This window comes from Manacus candei, unplaced genomic scaffold, assembly GCF_025592945.1.
Source record: "Manacus candei isolate 608988 ecotype Guabito, Panama unplaced genomic scaffold, ASM2559294v1 h1tg000033l, whole genome shotgun sequence".
Classification (NCBI taxonomy): Eukaryota; Metazoa; Chordata; class Aves; order Passeriformes; family Pipridae; genus Manacus; species Manacus candei.
The window spans coordinates 6,808,393-6,828,979 of record NW_026138081.1 but is presented as its reverse complement, the minus strand read 5'-3'; the positions used below and the strand labels follow the sequence as shown (position 1 = coordinate 6,828,979).

Sequence of the window (20,587 nt, the reverse complement as noted above, 5' to 3'; positions counted from 1 at the left end):
GTCTTTTGAAAGGCAAAGTTCTAGATACATGGGTAGTCCTTTTGAACATTTTTGATGTTTTAGTTGAGTATCTTAAATATGTTTTATGTGCAGCATGAACAGTTACTTAACACTCTGAAATTTCTTTTGTTGTTTTTTGACTTCTGTTATTATTACTTGTAGGCCCAATCTAAGAACTATTAAATAGTATAGAAGTATTCACCTGTCCTGCTGATGGTATAGGCATATGTAAGTTGTGTGTGTATACACACAGATGAGCATATCTCAGTCTACAAAACCAGACCTTCTTGAGGAGATATTTCAGTGTATAGGTGTAGAGAATGCTGATTTGAAAGTGATACCAACAACAGAGATATCTATGCTCTGACATATTTCCTGTGGTGCTGTAGGTCTGACATGTCAGTTCAAAACAAAAACTGGCCCCTCTGACAATTTTATTGCTTTTATGCTTTTTTTTTTTTTTTTAAAAGATCGTGTCAGGTGGTAAAATGATCTGTCAAACTGATAGGGATGCTAAAGAGGCTTTACACTGCAAGAACACAGAACTGAACCTTATATTCTTTGCAGAGCTATTGTAGAGTAGAATATCCTGATGAAGAAACCTATGTTGAATAATGCTGTCCTACCTCTTTCTAGGGGGAAAACTTCAGATCTGCATTGGAAGGTCAAGTTCCTGGCATAAATAACGCTGTCTTTAGAATAGTGGCAGCTGGCAGCTTTTTCCTCTAGACTCATTTGTGCAGCTTATGGACCTCTAGTACACAAAGTGCTTACAGTTACAAGATTGATTTCTAGCCTTGTATTTAAAATTTGCCAATGAAAAGAACTAGTCAGCATGTCCAAGGAAGTATTTTCTTCTGTGGTCAAAATCTTGTGTGTTGCTTTATACTGTCCCTTGTCTGCTTTGGTTATAAGGTTGTACTTTTATACAGAGAGAGGTGAACTGCTTTGCTTTTACACATCAGTAGCAGATGTCAGGGCTCTGACAGTTGATTTCCCACGGGAAGAAAAATTTGTGACACAGACCATAGGAATCATCTTTTTTTAGTAGACTTCTATATTAAATACATATGGCTTTGAACAGATGAAGAGACCGATGATATTGCGGGGAAAAAACCCTTCTTGGGAGATGTCAATCTGGAAGTCAGTGTTTTGCTTTCAGAAGACAACACTTTATCTTTTGACCATCCTTCTTGCCCTTCTTTGTGCCTTTTCTAGCTCTAACAACTGTACAAACTATTGAGGAATTCGGCACACTATAGATTCTTTGGTTGTGGCACAGTGCCCAGAGTGTGCCTTCTCTGACTTGTGGTTCAGTAATGAGCTGTTCTCAAATAATTCCTGGTTATATCCCAAGATCTTGTTCTTGACTGAAAATGAGTAGTTCAGAGGCTGAAGATGTACATGCAATGGTAGGACTTTTTAATTGTCCCTTTGTCACACATTTTACCTGTGTGACATGTCTTATGAGTCAGTTTCTCTTCTCTCCCTGCCCCTTCCCCTCATCTTCTGAAAACCTCCAAAATAAAAAATGGGAAAGATGACTCCTGCTGAGTTCAGTTTTGTGGGAATAATAAAGTTCAGTTCCCAAGCTTCTCTGCAGGTTAATTGAAAATAGTCACTGAAACTCTCTGACACCTTACAATGCCCTTTCAGTAGGTAGACTAAGCAGAGCTTACTTTAGGGGAGAGCTTGGAAAAAATCCATTACTTCCAGGTTCCCAATTTTAGTGCTGATGAAATAACTAGGACTACACTAGAAATGTAATGTGACTGATAGTAAATGGTTACAGGCTTTCTGAGTTAGTGCAAAATGGTTTGATGGAAAGAAAAAGTTTCACTGGAAAGAGGTTACTAAGCGGCCCTGATTTCTTTCTGACTGTTGCTGGTAGTGGCAAGCAGTGCTGCAGGGACTGGAAAAGATGTTATTAAAATTTTTGTATGCAGCCCATACACAAAGAACATGGCTGTCCCTGAAGAGGATAAGAGCTTGGTAGTTGCAGTTAAAAATAATTTATTCAGGATCAGTTAATGCTGCAGAATCTGGTGGTGTCTTGTGCCACTGGCCTGTACTGAGCTGCAGTATGCAAGGTGTGTGGTGTAGAAGAGATGCATAGCTTTCTGATTGCTTTGTAAATGTGTGCCATGAAGAGATTGTATTGGTAGATTGTAGTGGTGTTACAGTAGATATAATCTAAAGATATAAGCAATGTGATAAAGATACTGTTTTTATCTATACTGTACTAGTCTTAACATGTTAGATGTATCCTACCCATTAGGAGGAATGGACTCATAAAAGTTCCAATTTAAAGTCACCTCTGTAGTATTTCTTAAAACATTAATAGGCTACGCTGGCTTGTGAAACCAGCTGTTTCCACTTCCATTTTCTATGTTCAGAGAAGTGACCAGCATTTATGTTGTGTTTGCATGACAACTTTGTAATGACAGCACCAGTGGAAGGGTAACTTAGCATCAACCTCTGGCTGCATAAGTAGCGCTGCTGTACCTCCAGTTTATGGAACAGTGTCTGAGACAGTAAGTCCTGTCTGATGGCCCAGCGACTCCTTTCTCGTGCTCAGTTATGTGCAGCTTTGTTCATCCCTGAAGGTTACAGTAAGCATGACACTTGGCCAGTGTGGTTCATGTGGTAACTTGGCCCAGCTTGCTCAGCTGGCCAACCAACCAAACTGCACACAGCCCCAGTTTTGGTGTGTGTCACCGTGTAGGCAGCAAGGAGGCAAGACTGGCCATAGAGTAGGAGGACACACCCTGACAGATCTGATGCAAAGCCTATTTAATTCTCTAGAAGTATTTTTATGGAATGTGGATTAGGTGCTAAGTCCTGGAATGGTGTCTAAAGGTTTCTTATCTAAGGACACCAAATCTCCTGAGATACAAAATGCACTTCTTAATTTTGCTGAGCCCAAGCAAACCTATTGACTTAAAGTATCAAAATAATATGCATGTTACAATTTTTGGTAATTTATAAGTATTCTCGGTCAGACTTGTTATGTGACTACCTAAATTAATCTGAGGGATGAATCAGGCACTGACTTACTTTTGGGTGTAGTAACGTGAATATGTCCTTTAATATTCTAATATTAATGACAAATTATAGGTCTTCATTTATTTGGCTTTTTCACTGCCCTTCGGTTCAACCTGTTGCACCACCTGCTTTCCTGTAGGACACTCATTGCATGCACATCCCTTTTCACAAACACATGGATAGCAGTCTGGATTGGTTACTGTTGTTGGCTTTTTGTCAGGCTGGATGTCAGGTAGGATGTCATCCTCCTCTGCCACTAGCTGGCTGAGGTGTGAAGGGTTGGGAGGGTTGAGTAGAAAAGCAGGAATTTGCTCTGTATTAGTGTGAAGTGTCCTGCCCAGCTTCCACAATGCTTGAGAATAGTACCAGGTGAGTTAATACCAAAGCCAGTGACAAACTGTTTCACCATGGTATCCTTTTCATAGGACTATCCTTCAAGATGTGTCAACTTCAGTGGAAGCTAGGCTAAGTGGAAGGGCCTGAAATGTTTAGGCTGCTAAATTTTTTCCCCTGAGACAATTGGTTGGGCTGAATGTTGTATTTACCCTTTGTTCTTGGAGGAAGAGTTTGGAGGGCTTTTTTGTAGTCTGACGATCAAAAAAAACCAACAACCCCACATTAATTGTTGATGTGTTAATTTCTCTGATTTAAGGAATGAATGTTTCCATAAAAAGCTTGAAACTACTCTGATAACTGGAAACAGTGCCATAATGTATGGACTCTTAAAATGAGAAATACCTACCTGATCTTGAAATCATAAGTTTGCATTTTTAAAGGGTTTTCATTGGATGATATTATTGGATTTGGCTTTTTTAGAGCATTATAAACTGAGTGACACTCATATTTATGAAAAATCAGTTTAAATACTATAATAGGCTTTTTTGTGATTTAAGACTTAAATAAATGTCTTGTATGCTTCTTTGGCTCTATAGGCTGTAACTAAAGTCTCATGTTATTTGAGACATACATAGTAAATCCATGGTGAGCCATACTACAGGTTGTTAATCTTTCTTTAAAGATCACTGTATGGCGAAAAATTATTGAACTTTATAGAGATGTCTTGTATGTTTTTCATCCTTCTCTTACCTGATTTTTCCTGACTAAAAATTTTGGCCTGAAGACACTTCTTTCTGTGTAGGTGTTCCTCTGATACTTTTGTTTTGTTCTTCACCAGAAACATCATTGTCATCATCCATACAAAACCAGAGTTGGTTGCTGTATGAATAATTTTAGTGTTACAAACAGAACTATGATTTCAAGTGAACAGAGCAAAAGCAGATAAAACACTTCAAAAATGGCTTTCAAGGAGTATCTCAGTACTAGTAAAACAAAGTGAAAATAAAAACGAATAATGCTGTGTATATAGCACTGATTATTTTTTAAAAAACTTGTTTTCAAGTGTAGTTTTGAGATGGTCCCAAGGCTTCTAGCCTGACTTCAAAGGCTAAATGATACTCTCTAGATGTCTGTTCATACTTGCATGTGCATTCCCAGATGCTGGAGAGGGACTGTGTGTGTGTATGGTCCAAATATAAGTCTTGAGGTGTAGTGTCTTTGTCCTGAATGCTATGTATTTGGTGTTCTGGGGAAAAGCAGAATGGTACACAATAGTCCCTCACAGGTATATATAGATATGATACCATATACACAACGTATTAAAAAATAAAAGTAATAGTATGGTTGCAAAGTCTAGCTGCCCAACCCCCTCCCCCCCCAAAAAAAAAATAAAATTAGGAGATGCCAGAACAAAGGTTTCTTTAAGAGCTTTAATTCTTCTCCTTTGTGTGGACTGCATTATAATTCGTCCCTGCAACTGATAACTGTATCCTTTCTCCCACTGCCCTGCCACCCTTATACATTAGTAGAGAGCAGAAGTGCACTGGTGCCTGCCCTGCTACCTGCTGCAGCTGTGACTTCTGAATGAGGAACAAATACTGCAGAAATACAGGTGGAATCCATGGGAATTTGGTTGCTGCATCCCAGCAGCTTTCTGATGGTACTTTTTCACGGCTCAGGCGGATGAGGGCGTGTTTTCCACTGAAAATTTGTAAAGCCATATGCCTAGCGCAAAACTCACCGAACCGTCTGAGTTTCAAAGCCGTGAAGATATAGAGTCGCCAGACGTTATTATTATTGCCAAATTTAAGGCGCCTCGTTCGCTCCCGCTGCCGGAAACACTCGAACCTTCCGAACGCCGAAACTTTAAAAGCGACGCGCGCCGGTGCCGCGCGGGGGCGCGCCAGGGCCGCCCCACCGCCCGCCCGCCCAGGTGCGCCGGGGCGGGGAGCGCGGGGCAGGAGGGAGGGGAGGAAGGGCTGAGAGGCGGGAATGAGCCGTGCGGGGTTGTCTGTGACCTCAAACGCCTCACGCCCAGAGGTAGTCACCGTATACACATCGAGCCTTAATTCGGACACGCCCGCGGTATTGTATTGTGTTATTCGGGGAGTTAGCAGGTATATCGAGCAATGGCTGTGTAGCAGGACAGAACTGCGTGCACGTTGCTCTTAGCAGGTTTCTTTCGGACTGTCTTTTTGCTTTTATTGAGCCCACGCTTTCATAAAGAAATACTGTGTCTGGGCCAAATTCTGCACTTATGGATATAAAGAAATGCTGACTCTTTTTGGGTCAGAAGTTTCGACTCTTAATACCAACATTAGATAGTACCAGTTTCTCCTCTGGGTTGACTTTGAGAACAGTATATGAAAATTTGCACAGAAGATCTGAACAGTAGCATGCATATGTTTTAAACCCTCTATATAAGCAGAGATGATATTCTGCTAGAGCGTACACCACTATAATGCAGAATAAATCTTACTGGCAGAATAAACTGGATTTGATTGTGACAACGTTGGACAACCCTGTTGAAGGCGACTTTGGCAGAACCACGCCTTTAGGTTAGAATTGCTTATTATAAATGGGAACAGAACCTTACTGGCAGGGATTTTTCTGTTTGTTTTTAACATCTGTAGCCCAAAAGTCCAGCCTTAAGGAGACCAAAGCTAGGCCCCTGAATCCAATAACTCCCAGAGTTACCTAATAGGAAACACTAGACACAGGGTCCCATGTGGAATTTAGGCTATGTGAATTGAGGCTTATACAACTATATTACAGCATTCTAAAATACTCCAGTCTGCCTTTCCAAGGTGTCCTATTGTTTGGGCTCTTAGACTTAGTGACTCTGCATTAGTCATATAATCCTACTCTGATTCTAGATAATTTCTTTATAAAATCCAGGTTTCTGCAACTATTGCTTCCTAAATTATTTTCCAGTCCTAGCTGATACCTGTGTGGCCTCTCCTCTGAGGCTTGTTTCCACAAGGTATTTAATAGTATTGCTCACCTTTAGCAAATGAATGGTATCAATGATTATGCATAGACAAATATCTTAGTGTTTTGCTGAACTAGGGTCTACTTTTCTTAATCTGATTTTTTGAAACAGCACAGGGCTTCCGTAAGCCTTTAAGCAGAGGTATTAGAATATTTCTGTAAGAATATGGTCTGGAAACAAAGCTGTTTTGGTGGGTTAGAGCATTAATTTTTGTGTGCGTGAAATTAAATATGCAGTAACTGCAAAATGAATGCCTATGGTCCCAGCATTCTTGATGGCTATGGTAACAAGTAGGCTAAACTTGGATGTCCTCAGCACTCCAGTTTGGAATAGCGCCTGGCTTTGGAATATAACATGCTTGCATTTGTATCTGGAATACAACTGGGATTCTCATGTTCAATAATCAGAAGGAGGGAGTGTGAGTGAGGGAAACAGCTGCATGTCTCTGGCAGTAGGCTTTGCATACTTACCCTTGTTGTGTAACCTCCATGCTCCAGAAGTTTGAATCCATTTCAGGAGGTGGGCATGCATTTAGCTGGGAAAAGTGTTAGCTAGTGAATTATTCCAAGTATATAAATAGAGTAAGATCAGACATTGCTTGACTGATATCAGAGTGATCTTAAGCAACAAGCTCCTCTCTCCCACAGCAAGTGCAAGTACAACTCAGAGTGTTGTGGTGCTATTCTTCCCCTTCTCCTGAAGTGGATATGGCCAATGCCTATGTCTAGAAGAACAAAAAAAGTGGATGGTCATGATTACTAGGAGAAATTATTACTGTGTGGAGAGATAAAGGGTTTTAATAAAAAGAACTTGGAGATGAACTAGCCAGTGGCTTGTCAGGAGTAAAAAGCTGTTGCAGAGCTGAAGAGGAGTGGAAAAGAATGCACGTTGGTTATGCTTGCTGTACCATTTCTGGAGCATAGTAACCTGTGTAATCAATCATAAGGCTTTATTTTGTGGCCATTGGCTGCATAGGTTTCTTGAAAGCCAGATTCCTGCTTGCTTGCATTTTGTAGTGTGATGCTGATGCTTGCAGGAGCCAAGCAGGAAGAATCTCTCCTAAGAAAATAATTTGGTAAGCTATTCTACTTTATGCAAGATGGAGCACTGCAGGACCAAGTGCAATATTGTTCTTTGTAGATGTTTTTATTCTATCAAAGTTTCTCTAATGGTTTTAATTCATATTTCATAAGGACTTTAGCTACAGACACCAGATGAGAGGAAGCATTCTGCTGTGTCTGAGATTGGCAAACCTTTTGGGTTTTGCAAGTGAATGCAGAATTCAACATATCTGAAGTAGGTGATTGATCTTAAACATAGCTTTACAACGCTTTGCTCAGTTGAAAAACTGTAGTGCTTGATCATTCCTGGGCATGACAGGTGCCAAAACATTCTAAATCCTATGAGGTTTCATTGGGTATGGTTGGTGGGATTTTTTGTCTGATGTTGAAGATGCTTGTGCCTTCTTTTTTCAAATGTACAGGCTGGCATGCTCCTAGCTGGCTGTTGACTTTTTAAACAAACAAAAAATGCCCCATTAGAAGTAGGAGTTGGAAGGTAGAAAACTTGGATTTTTTGCATGTGGCACAGTTGACATGATGGAGAGTGTAAGATTTATGTGATGGTGTTGTGTTTAGACTTGTATTCTGCTCTCAGCTCTTGAGTAGCAATCTCTTCTGTCCCATCAGCCCGACATCTGAAGATGTGTCACATATATATGTATGAATGCTACTTGTAGCTAATGTGGAGGATAGAGTGTGTGGTTCATGATTATACTGGTTAGGGAGCTTGAGCCTCTGTAGCCTACTTGAGCTCCCTGGTAACAGTTGTTAACTGTGGGTTTCGAAATGAGGCCTGTGTAAGTCTACTCTTGTGGATACTGGGATAAACAGTAGCTAAAGGCAGTAGGCCCATATTAGTAATACACATGAAAGATGAGAAACTGTCCCTATGTCTATATATGCCTGGTAAATCCTGCACTAGGCATGAGGCACTATCCACAGGATAGTCTTAGAAATAGCCTAATAAGCATCATCAGAGGGAGCAAAATTATGGGCCTTGCATCAAGCAGTATCCCATGAGCCTTTTTTCTTTGCTTGGAATTTCATAATAAACTTTTGCAAGTTCTTCTTAGGTGCTTTCTGCTGAGGCAGCACAGAGTAGAAGTGTCAGCAAAGGCCTGTCAACTCAAACAAAAGCCTAAACGAGTGGAAGACTTGACACAAGGGCTTAGATGTGTGAGAAGAGTTGCTGGAGTAAGAGTTGTGTGGCAGAGCTTCCTGCTGGAGAGGTGGCTACTGCCTTCGAAGGTGGTGTCCTGGCAGCAAAGCTGCTCCACCCTTGCTTAAAAATAAACAAACAGGAAAACAAACAAAAAAGCCCAACTAGTAAAACTCTGCCCATGGCAACACTAGTTTTATGTAAGGGATTTTACCAATGTGGCTACCTCTGTTAAAAAGTATCAGCAAAATTATTCTGAAGGGGAGAATTCTGGTCTGAGATCCTGTCTGGATTGGGGAAAGTTGTATCAGATTAGTTCCATAGGCTCAAGTTGGGGAGATTTGTGGGCAGGTAAATCAGGGCTGGCTCCACTGTGACATTGGCTGCAATAACTTTCTCTAATAGGTTCCCAGGATCAATTTTATGTTATACCAGTACTGCATTTGTTCACTGAAATTTGCAGTCATCAACTTTTAAAGTTAGGCTTGACCTAAACCAGTATTTTAGGCAGGTCAGTCTGTACCTTTCTGTTGTTTTTCTTCTCTACCAACGAAAAGTTGAATGGGAAATAGAAAAACAATTTTGTGACACTTTTAAAGCTGTTTCTATTTAGCAGGATTTAAACCATAGCTAAACAAGAGTTGTCTTACTTCCTCGTTACTTGAATTTTCCTCTGGTGTTTGGTCAATCAATGCAATAAAATGAGCTAGTGCCTTCTTATCTCCTCACTGATTCCAAACTGCTGTTTATGTGAGTGTTTTTCTTTCCACTGCAACCACCCCATCAGATTTTTTCTTTGAATTTTTACAAAGTGGAAGATATTTTAAGTTACAGATTGGCACAAAACATAAGGAAAGAAAAAAATTAAAGGATGCAATACTGTAAATCTTTCATATTTATATTGAAGAGAGGGTGAAACTCTTGAAGGTGTTATTAAAATTACAAAAAAAACCCCTTGAAATTAAAAACATTTCACAAATAATATTAAACTTAAAAAAAAATTAGCAGGTGAGACATTTTCATGCTAAATCTAATTTTCAGTATTGTTAAAAGGCATAGTTTTGTTTTAAGCTATATAACGCCTGTATGTGCTTCAAAAGCAGCCTGCTTATGATGGTGTTTGTTCCAAAGACCAAAATACACTCAGTAAACAAGAAAGCTTGAATACTGAAAGAAAACAAGTCATTACATTCAAGCTATGTCTGGACAGTTCAGTTCTGCACACTCTACTAAAAAAAAAAAGTCTCCACAGTGGAGTAAGCAGATAGTCACATACTCATTCCTTTCTTTGAGATGGTCTCATCAGTAAGGAAGAAAAGGTGAAGCTGTTCAAATCAACAGCAGATTCAAAGTTAGCACTCTCTTTGGATGAATGTGGCGGTTTTATGTTTTTCTCAGCTGTTAATTCTCTCAGGTAGAGTGCTATTCATTATTCTCAATCCAAATGCTAAACCTGTCTTAAAATCTTAATGACGAAATTATGGTGTGTGCTCTGTGCTTATTAGAGATAAGATTGATTAAGAAGGTATTATATTCTGTTTTCTCCTCACAGGCAAGAGGAAGTCATGTTACACCACTTTTAGGCTACATTTGAAGTCTGTCTTTAAAGGCAGTGAAAACCATAGGTAGACAGTATCTCAGGACTCCATTCAGAGTAGTGATAAGAAACTTTTTTGGAGGGTCAGATTCTGCCTATTAGTTGTGCCCTAATCTATACCACCTACTCATTCTGAAATTTAAGGCACCTTAGAAAGTTCCTTTCATCCTTGCACCAGGAATAGATGGAGACAGGACACACCATTATTTTGGATGAATCAGGGTACCACCTCTGTATACCATTAATGGATGTACTGTAGAAACATTTTTCCCTACCTTTAATGCAGGAAAGAGTGAAAAGGACTCCCAAAGGAGTTTTCTTTTTCTTTATTCTTTTATTTTTCTTTATTCCTTTATTTTTGATTATTATTTTACTTTTCTTTATTCTTTTTTTCCTTTAATTTTTTCCCCCCAGCTAATTACTCACTTAAGAAATAAGACAGACAGACCTGTGACTCTGGATGTGTAAATCATGAGCTTTGTGATGTGAACTCAGTTTTGTCCCTTCTAAATTTTACCAATGACTCCCCTCATGGAGAGAACAACCATAGTTATTGAATGTGTACTCTTCAGAGCATATGTCTGTTTTATTAGATTCCTTTCCCTACTATTACTACAGTATTGCAATGGCTACAACAAAGTTGTATTCCCCTTTTGAAGTAGATTGTTTTTAACATTTATTTCTGTTGTTGGGGAAATTTAAGAACAATGCATGGCAAAGAATCTTCTGGAAGCCACACTAAATAGACTTTTAGCAGTTTGTTAAACTGGGGACAGATTTGAGCCAGACTCTGGAACCTTAAAAAACTTCTGTCTCCCCAAACTTTTGAAAGCTTCAGATTGAGGCCTCAGTGTATTTCTTAATAGTAGAGACTCTTCTTTAGTGTTTAAATATATTTATTTTATCAAAACATCCCGCTAAAAAAATAAAGGGGCTTGAGTCCAGACCTCAGCATAGAAGCAATCCAGGTGTACTTTGGGAACTCAGAATCAGACCTGAAATCAAGCTAGACTAAAGGCATCCAAGAATTGTTGCTATAGCTATACAGGGGAAATTTTGCTTAGAAAAAAAATAAAAATTTGAAGTCCCTTCCAAGAATGCAGTTCCCATTGTTGTGAAGAATGATTTGTTGGCGCCAATTTTTACTCTGTGTAGCTCCATAGTTATCTTTGTTATGCTGACTGTGTAAATTTTTTGGTGATGTGTCTGTAGACGGCTGGTGTTGAGTCTGTAACATTGACACTGATATCTTTTCCTCCTCTTTCAGCTAAGCAACTATTGATAAAGATCAAAGAAAGTGAGGAGGAGGGCTGACAAGAAACAGTGTATGAGAGATGCCTGCACAGCTTTAATAAATAAAAAGGGGTTAAGACTTCAAATTTCTTACAGGATACCTGTGCATGTGGGGCCCTGTTTTGCTGTAACAAACTACATTACTGCACTCTCATATTTAAAGCTATATGAATCTGGTACTTTGCATATTAATATATATAAAGAAAATAAAATTGTATATTGCTGGAAATATCTGAGAACATTAAACTGTTGTTAATCTACCAGAAGCCACTTCTTTTTTTTTTTTTCAGCTTTGTCTTTTATGTTTCCCTCCATAGCAAAATTAGATTTGTGGCTTTCAGTGTCAGTGTCTAGTTTGTTTCACTTTCCAATTCACAAGAGTTGAGGAATGTATAATAAGAACCTAACTTTCCCTCCCTCCAGAAAAGAGCAACTCTACATTAAAACCTAATAAAATAAAAAGGAAAGCAGGAGATAATAAATACCAGGTAAAAATTCTTTCACAGTGAAATATTGTCAGCCAAAATAAGGCTTTCCAGGGTGAACAGGAATACTGTTGAGACCTCACAGAAATTGTCAAGGTGCTTGCATTATGTAAATAGTAAAAATGTTTGAAACAGAGGTGGATCAGGAGAGCAGTGTTATGTTCTATGAGACGTGACACTTCCCAGTACACTGAGAAGACACAACACTGTGTTCTACTTGGGTAGAGATCAGGTACAGTTCTGTATCAGGGACTGGAGGTGAGGTGGTGGACTCTGCCTTCTAAAGCCCTGCTCACTCCAATATTATAGATGCAGTATGCCTATACCTTGTGTTAATGTTATAGATCTTACTCCAATAGATTTATGTCAAAACTTACCTTCCTTTTTCAAAATGTATATATTGGCTGTCCAAACATTTGGCAACCTCTAGTTAAAAATATACCCACCTAGGTTTTTTTTATGCAAAATACTTCTAAATTATTTACTTCTAAATTATACTTTCTTGCAGCCTCCTTGTTATGTTTCAGGTTAGTCTGAATTAAACTAACAGTAGCTATGTAGAACTGTAAAAATCCTAAAGTTGTAACTCAGCATACGTGTAATTGAGTGTGTTTGAGATGTGTTGATCCTGTAGGGTGTAAAACAATAGCAAGACTATTGATTACTGACTTACAGTACAGTAAAATCAGAGGAAAATTTAATCTAAAAATTTAGCTCATAAATGATCTGCTCCTGATGGACTGGTGTGTATGTGAAAATGGAGGTAACTATGGCATGGCATAAAATTTTTATTAATAAAGTTTGTTAAAAGCAAAATGCCACTCAGTGCTCTGTGCCCCTTTTTTTCTAAATGAAACACATGGTAGGAAAATGATATGGACTTGTGAACAAAGCCTGATGTCTTTATTACCGTGGGTGAGACTTTCCGCTGTGCTGATATAGCAGCTCTGTCCTTGAGCATCCTGGAGATTCCTCTGAGCGAGGCAGTGCTGTTGACTGGTTCTCCTGGCCAGGAGCGTGGGGTCTGCCTGGGAAAAGGGCTATCAACAGTCCAAGGTCATCTGTGCCTGTTCTCACTGTTCGTTGCTGTTGCTGGTACTGATAAAGGCCCAACGTCTGAATAACAGTAGCAGCCAGGGAAGCACGTGTGGCTTAATCCCATTTTTGCAATACGCTCCCTGCCAAGCTGCACCAAGAGCTCTTTGCCTGAAGAGCAGGAATGGGCCTATATATCCAACAAAACAGGACCAGAGGGACTCATTAAACTCTTAAAAATGACCTCAAACAGGTTTTCTTAATTCTCTGAAAATGTCACCAGTTCTCATTAGAAAATCTCAGGACTTTCTAGAGCTTGGCTGGATTTTGGGGCCTTTTCTCAGTTGCACAAATCTGTCTCTGGTTCTGCAGTGTGCTACGGTTCCAGGCTGTTTTTTCTTACGTGTGAAGCAAAGTCATTGTTATCCCACAAGTGAATATTGCCCATCCTAGGGTAAATGCTTGCTGAAATGTTTGCTGTTGAATGAATGTTGTGGCAACATGAAAAGTTGAACCAGAAAGCCTCATAATAGCAAGATGCAGTATAGGTTGCTAGTTCACGGTCACCAGTTCAGGTGCCTGCTAAGCCGTTTGTTTCTTTGCAGCACGTACATCAACTGTGTGCTTCTGACAACTCGGCAGTTTGTGGTTAGCTTTTCCTGTGAGCAGTGAGAGTACTGAACAGGAGGGTCTCAAGTCACAGTCAATGTCACCTGGGCTACTACTATATTAAATAATATAATGTAATATGATAATGGAAACGTTCTTAAAGATTACTTCCCAGAACTGTTTTGGGATAGATCTCAGCATCTTGGCAACTCTCCAGCTGACAGAAAGCTTATTTCTCCTAAGCAGTGCCTGTAACCAAATGGCTTAGATTGCTTTGATGGAAGAGATAATTCCCTCCAGGGATATATGCCTGGCACAGTACCTAGGTTGACCTAGTAGCTGGAGTAGGCAGTGTTTTGGAAAGAGGGACCCTAGACAGACCTTAAACTTCAACTTTTTGCAAACTTTTGATGCAAACCTCATTCTCATTACTCTCACCTCCCCTTTCTCACTGTGAATAATAATTTCTCTGTCTTTCTGTTCTCTGTCCCTCTTCTCTTTTGCCTCATTATTGGAGAGTTTTATTTTGTCAAACAATCGAGCAAGAGAGATTTTGTTTGCTTCACCTTTTCAATTTCAGCCCTCTAGCTCAGGAAGATTGCTATTTCTGCTTCTGTTAGCACCCTAATATCTCAGAAACATCATTACTTTCATTCTTTTATTCTTTAAGCTGTGAATCAAATTAGTTCTCTAGTCTCCTCCCTTTTACTGCTTTTACAGCAGTGTGTTTTAATTGTTTTTAGTTGAGTTTCTTCTGGTAATACAGATGTGAAGAATGGCAGCCTTGGTTTTGGTGGTGGTTGGTTGTGTTTTTTAAAGGGATAGAGGATGCCTGAAGGGAGATGAGACCTTTGAGGGAGGGAGAGAAGTATGAGATGACAAAGTTGACGTTACTATCAGACAAGGAGGAAACTTGTTGGTTTGACTCTGCTCTTGTTGATGCCTAATTTACATTGGCATAATTTCGTGAACTTCAGTGGATTTACTTCTGAGAGTGAGATTAGGATTGACACCTCTTAAATCACTCGGGTCATGCTCCATAATTCATTCGCAAGCTCCTTTAATTAGTTGCAGGTAAACCCAGACTTCCTGGAGTTTGCTGCCTCCCCAGGAATGGACTCTGCCTGCTCCCAGTCGCGCTCGGGGTCCAGCCTCCCGCTCCTCTCATCGCCTGTCCGGGGGAACGCGGGTCAGGGCTCTTTCCCTCGCGGCTCCCAGTGCCGGAGGGAGCGGAGGGCCGGCTCCTGGCGCGCCAGAAGTTGCTCTGTGTGAGAGCCGAGCCGGGCTGTGCAGGGCCGGGCGAGCGGGCGGGCGGTCCGGCCGCCGCGCGTTATGTAAGGGCGCAGGGGCTGCGGGCCGGGATGACTGACAGGGAGAGGGAAATTCCTGGGGGAGGGGGAGCCGCGTTGCTCTGAAGCCGCTGCCAGCGCCGGCGGCTCACGGAGACCTGGGAGGGAGCGCGGCTGTGGAGCAAGGGAAGCAGCCCGGGGAGGACGCTGCCGGGCAGCATGCGGAGCGACCGGGCGGCGCGGGCTCGCTGCCCCGGCGGGGCACCCTGCCTGTGGAACGGGGGGGCAGCGGCGGCCGTGCGAGGGGGCGAGGAGCGAGCCGGGCTTTCCCTCTCGCGGCGCGGAGCGTTAGAACTGGAGCTGGAGAGCGGCGGAGAAGTGTCCCCCCGGCCGCCCCGAGCCCTTGGGTGCCCCCCGGCGCGGCTGCGGCCCCGGCGGCGGCGCTGCCCCTTTAAGACCTGCTCGGCAGCAGTTCCAGGGAGAGGGAGTGACCTCTGGGCTTTGACAGCTCCCCTAATAACCAGCAGCGCCCCGGCCCCGCCCCCGGCGCGCCATTGGCCGGCGGGCCGGTATGCCGCGCTGCCATTGGCTGGCCGCTTCCCCTGAGCGAACCTTTAGAACTCCGAGACACAATATTCTGTTACATTGTAGCAAAATGGCGACTGTCATTCACAACCCCCTGAAAGCGTAAGTAGGAATCAAAAATGTACATATTCCGCGTGGTTTAAATATGAAAAAAGGCGCCTTTCCGGCGCTGGCTGCCAGCCGGAGCCGGGTGCCGGCAGCCTCCCGGCGGGTCCCTCCTTCCGCCCTCCTTTCTGCCCCAGCGACTCGCTCGTTTTTTGTGCAACACATCCCCGCGGCTCGCGCCGAAATTAACGAGGAAAAAATTGTCGGGTTAATTGGAGCCCGGGCGCAGGGCGGGGGGCGGCGGGCGGGGGGCGGTGGCGGCGGCGGGATGCCCGCCCGGCGCTCCCGGGGCGCAGCGCGGGGCCGGCGGCGGCCGCGTCCCGCGGGGTGCGCGCACTTGACACGTCCTGGCCGCGCTGCCCCCCGAGTCGCCCCGCGCCGCCGCGCTCCGCGGGGCAAGCACCGGCCCGGGGGGGCGCTCGGAGCGCGGAGCCTCCGCGCTCCCACCGCGGCTCGGAGTTACCTCCGCAAATCTTTGGGGAGTTAGGATGTCTTGGCGAAGGGGAGCGGAGCGTCCCCCGTCGCTCCACGGCTGGACGGTCGGAAAAGCGGGGCAGCGGGGGCACTGCCGGCGCTCCTCGGCGTTCCTATGGAGAGAGAGGGAAGAGGAGAGGGAGGGAAGCAGACTTGGGTGAAATGAATGGCTCGGGACTGCCGGTCGCTGATTTGGGGCAGGAAGTCTGGAGATCTGTTTTGCATATGACAGGCTTTCGCTTTTCAAAGTGGGGAAGAGAGTTGATTGTGTTTCCATCTTGAGAGCAGGCACAAGCCGCCGAGGGCTGCGCGAACGGGGTCTGACCCCTGCTCGAGAGAGGGAGGGAGGAAGGGGGCAGGTACTTCTGCTGCGGAGGTATTCCGGGGTTCCTGGTCTGCAAATAAGGCTGATTTCTGAGGGGGACCACGGGAGCCGGTTGTCGTCTTCTGGATCGCGTCCTTTATTTTCCTTGTGGTCTGCAGCGCACGCCGCTAATCCCCGAAGGCATTAGGGAGAGTGGGATTTGGCAGCGTATGTGGGGAGAGGAGCTGTCTTAACCTTTTTCAAACGACTTCCCTGCTAACGGGGGCAGCGCTCTTGCTAGTAAAGCAGGGAAGCACAGTACCTGGCGGTGACGCTTCGTTTGCACTTTCTGGCTGCGCTGAGTGGGTGTTTTTATACCTTCGAGTTTTCCGAGATGAAATTAGGGTTGCGAGATTTTTCTTTTCTTTTTTTTTTTTTTTTTTTTTTCTCCAACTCAAGTCTCTCCGGCTGGAGTTGGAAAAACACTTGAAGGTTTTTCCAGGGGTTCCTGCGGCTGTCTCTCTGCGATCCGAAGGGAAAGGAAAGCCTCGAGCTGGGAAGGGGTGCTGACATGTTTATCTCCTGCTCCGTCCTGGCAGAAAACCTTTGCTTTCATTTACCCGCTCTCTCGGGTACGAGAATCCGCGGGGAGAGAGGAGCGCAGTTGCCAGGGGGTTAATCAAAGAAGTCCTAGTATCCTCATGGGTGGGCGGCGAGGGACGGAACATACTCTGAAAACCGCGCGGAAGAGGCGGCGTTGCCCCCCCGTTCGACGGCAGGTTTGACGCTTGTGCAGGCGAGGGCGATTTCTTCCCGCGCCCCTCCCGACCGCCGGGCGCTGCCCTGGCACGGGCACCGCACGCCGGGGGCCGCACCGCCCGGCTCCGCACCTGGGCCGGGAGCAGCCGCGGACGTGTGTTGCCGGTGGCGGGGAAGCCCGGGCTCAGTGGCCTCTGGCGACGGCGGGTGGGAGGCGGCGAGCTCTCGGGAGCGGCCGCGGCCCCGGGAACATGCCGGGCGACCCCGGCCCCCGCCCCGCCGGCGGATGGGACCTCGCCTCGTCACCTCGCACTTCGCGGCACCGTGGGGCTCCCAGCAGTCGCGGCGGATCCTGCCGAAGGGCTGCTTGTGCCGAAATGAATTGGGGCCCGATCCCGCTGCTGCTGCTAAACTCGGGGAGGACAGGATGAGGCCATTTATAATTAGCTCCCTTCTCCTCTCCTCGCCCCTGGGGGGTGTGAGAGGAGGAAACAATAGACATCAAGTGCTGGGTTCGCTTTTCTCGGTGTGCCTTTTAAAGTACTAAGGCTATGTGGAGGACGCAGAATTGGTACTGGCTGTCTGACACCATCTGCAATTTTGTTGACAACTTGTTTAATAAAACATTTTATAATTTTCACTTATTCTTTAAAGTTGCTGATCGGGAAACAATACACATGTGGATAAATTATGCATGGGATAAATTAGGACAAAAGCAGTAGGACACATAATAAAGGAGGGATGCAATGCACAGTGTTTTATCCTCATGTGTCCTTCCTGACAATGAACGGGAGCTGAATGACATTTGCATTTCCTCTGTCTGCGTTTTGATTGTATCTCAGAACCCACAAACGCCCCCTACAGAAACTGGCCACACAAAGGTTTTGCTCCGAGATGGGGGACAATGTAGAGACTGAGAAATCCCAGCTCAGGTATCAAGCAGCTACTTGTGTGTGCTTGTGCGTTTAAGAGTGTCCAATATTCAGTTTGTCTCTGGCACTGGGACACATATGTGGCCTTGTTCACGCTAGACTAGTCTCTCTGGATAATGTATTCCAGTGTACCTGTGCATCTGTGGGAATGCATTTCATAGAATAGCTCCGTACCTGGAGTCCCTTATTAATGATTGGCTTCTTCTTACACTCAACTTGCCACTTTCTCTGTCCAGCGCTCTCTTCTCACTTTCTGGTTCTCTTTTGGTGCTTTCATTTCCATGCTCTTCTCTCCTTCACTTCCTCTGGTGATCCAATCAACCTGACATGACTGCCTGTTATTTCTGCCATTTATTACCTTGTTGTTTACCAACATGGTGCTACAGGCAAAAATATCTAAGTTTATCACATCTGCAAGGTAAAGGTGGCAGGTGTTTGGAGAAACACAGTCTTCATCTGTAGAAGTGGCAGTATTCTGACAGCTTTGATGGGACAGCAGTGGATTTGAAGTGCCGAGTTTGCTGGGTTGTTTTTTTTCCTACTAGTTTGTGTACCTATCTCCAAGCTTTTTCTCTCCACCTTCTTCTCCTTTGGATATCTTAATATGACAACATTTGAGTGGTACAGTAGAAGAAAAAAATACATTTAAAAAGTACTCTGAATTACTTCAAATGTCAGTCAGAAATCTCAATGGACTTTGCAAACATTAATTAATTAAACCTCTCAACACCCCTGTGAAGAAAGGATTATTGCCTTTGTTTTATGGATGGCTAATCTAGGACGAAGTGGTTCAGCAACTTTCTAAGAGATCAAGTCTAGAAAGTAGCCCTTCAACTTCCAGTTTTAGCATCTAGTCCCATTTCCTCCTTCTCTGCCATATTAGAGATGTGCATATGGTACCATAATGAATTTAATATAATTAAGACTTTGTAATTCACAAAGTCTTGTCTAGGAGCTGGTTTCCCCTCACCCTTATCTGTCTTTACTCCCACAGCTGACTTTTATTTCAGGTTGTCAATTAAACATACTAAATGGAACATATGTTAGGCTGTTGCCATTTCAGCATGTGAGATCCCTCATGCTGTATAGTGCTGTGCCTGGACGCTCACCAAAGGGGCTGCTGCCTTGCAGTAGTTTGGCAGTTTAGCAGTGCCAGTGCTTTTCCTTTTGCTCAGGACAGCCTCTCAGACAAAAGGGGCTAACTTAGGCTCAACTGTTAGGCCAGCTCACTTGCATGCTGACTGCATTGTTGGATAACTTTGATGTGCTTGGGGACACTTATTTTCTGCCAGGTGTTTGTGGACCAGATCATCACAGATTTGTGTGCACAGTGCTAGAGCTGACATCATAAACCCTAGCAGGCCTGTTCTGTCTCTGCATTCCCACTGCAAATACACAGCAGCAGTCAGTTTTCCAATTCCAGTATTCTCAGATAAAATTGTCTTGACAGCCAACTTCGACCCCTGGGCTGCCAACATGGCCTTCCTTGTGATGATGAATTCTGTGGCATGAGACAGCTGTGAAGAAGTAGTCTATGTTCAGATCCCTGTTTCACATTGGCAAGAGACCAGTGTGGGCCTTGGGTTCTTGTATGGCAAGAGTATTTATTAGTGATTACTCTGGCTTGAACTCAGCCTAGGAACTCAACTGGAAGGTTCCGTATCCCATTACATGTGCCTGAAACAGCCCTATGTCCTGATTAGGTGGCGGTGAAGACTGATTTTTTTTTTTCTTTTTTTTTTGGATGTTGCATAAGCACCTGATTGCTGATTTTTTAATATTAAAGTGAAAGTGTAATGTGTAAGGTGGAAGCAATAAAATAGACAAGTAGGTTGCTAGTTCAGTGTTTACAAGTGATGTGGAGGTGATTTTAACATGGATTTGCAGAAGGGAATTTTCTTCTGCTTGACAGAACAGGGTTTGTTGGTCACATTAAATCACGTACAAAACCTCTACAGCACTTCCAGTGTGGTTCTGATGTTACTTAAAAACATAAATGAGCCCTAGTGTGACACATTTCAAATCAAAATTGTTGTCCATATGAAAACTGTATTTTCTACATCTCAGCATCAGCTTTTAGCAAAAACAGGGCATGAATGTTACTATATTTACACAGGGGAACATAAGAATAAAACCAAAGTCATTGGAGGACCAAAAACCCAAGTTAAGAAGACCGGAGGATACACTGGCTTGAATATGAGAGGCTCTGATAAATGTTATGTTACTAGTTTCAGTCTTATATCTGGTTCCACCAGTTGCTTATGCGTGATTAGTTGTTGCAGTGCTTTTGTAATTTTGTTTTGTTGGTCTTCCAGCCTTTCAGTCTGTCTAGCTGTGTGAATGGATGGAGGTTGTATCTCAAAACTGCCACTGAATAAAAAGTTTTAAAAGCATATTATTTGTGGTGTGTGAAAGCAATATTGAGTTATCTGGGTTGTGCTACAGAGGCCCAAAGGTATGATTTTTTGGAGGGCGTAATAATTTCAAGGTAAACACATGTCCAATGGGCTAGATGCATGATACCCAT

The 20,587-nt window shown here is 43.4% G+C and overlaps 1 protein-coding gene across 6 annotated transcripts in view; it reads left to right on the top strand.

The window, feature by feature from the left end:
* Nucleotides 1–14,963: 14,963 nt before the first annotated feature.
* Nucleotides 14,964–20,587, top strand: part of DPF3 (double PHD fingers 3) — a 170,539-nt gene continuing 164,915 nt past the window's right edge. For 2 of the 6 annotated variants that reach the window (XR_007905172.1, XM_051791587.1), the window contains exon 1: nucleotides 14,967–15,588. Coding sequence is in view for 3 of the 6 variants with exons in the window: in XM_051791587.1 (XP_051647547.1) it covers nucleotides 15,473–15,588 (116 nt within the window). In the remaining 3 variants the exon portion in view is untranslated. Of the gene's footprint in view, nucleotides 15,589–20,587 lie in introns of all 6 variants that reach the window. The other 4 variants (XM_051791585.1, XM_051791584.1, XR_007905173.1 and 1 more) reach the window with 4 other exon arrangements.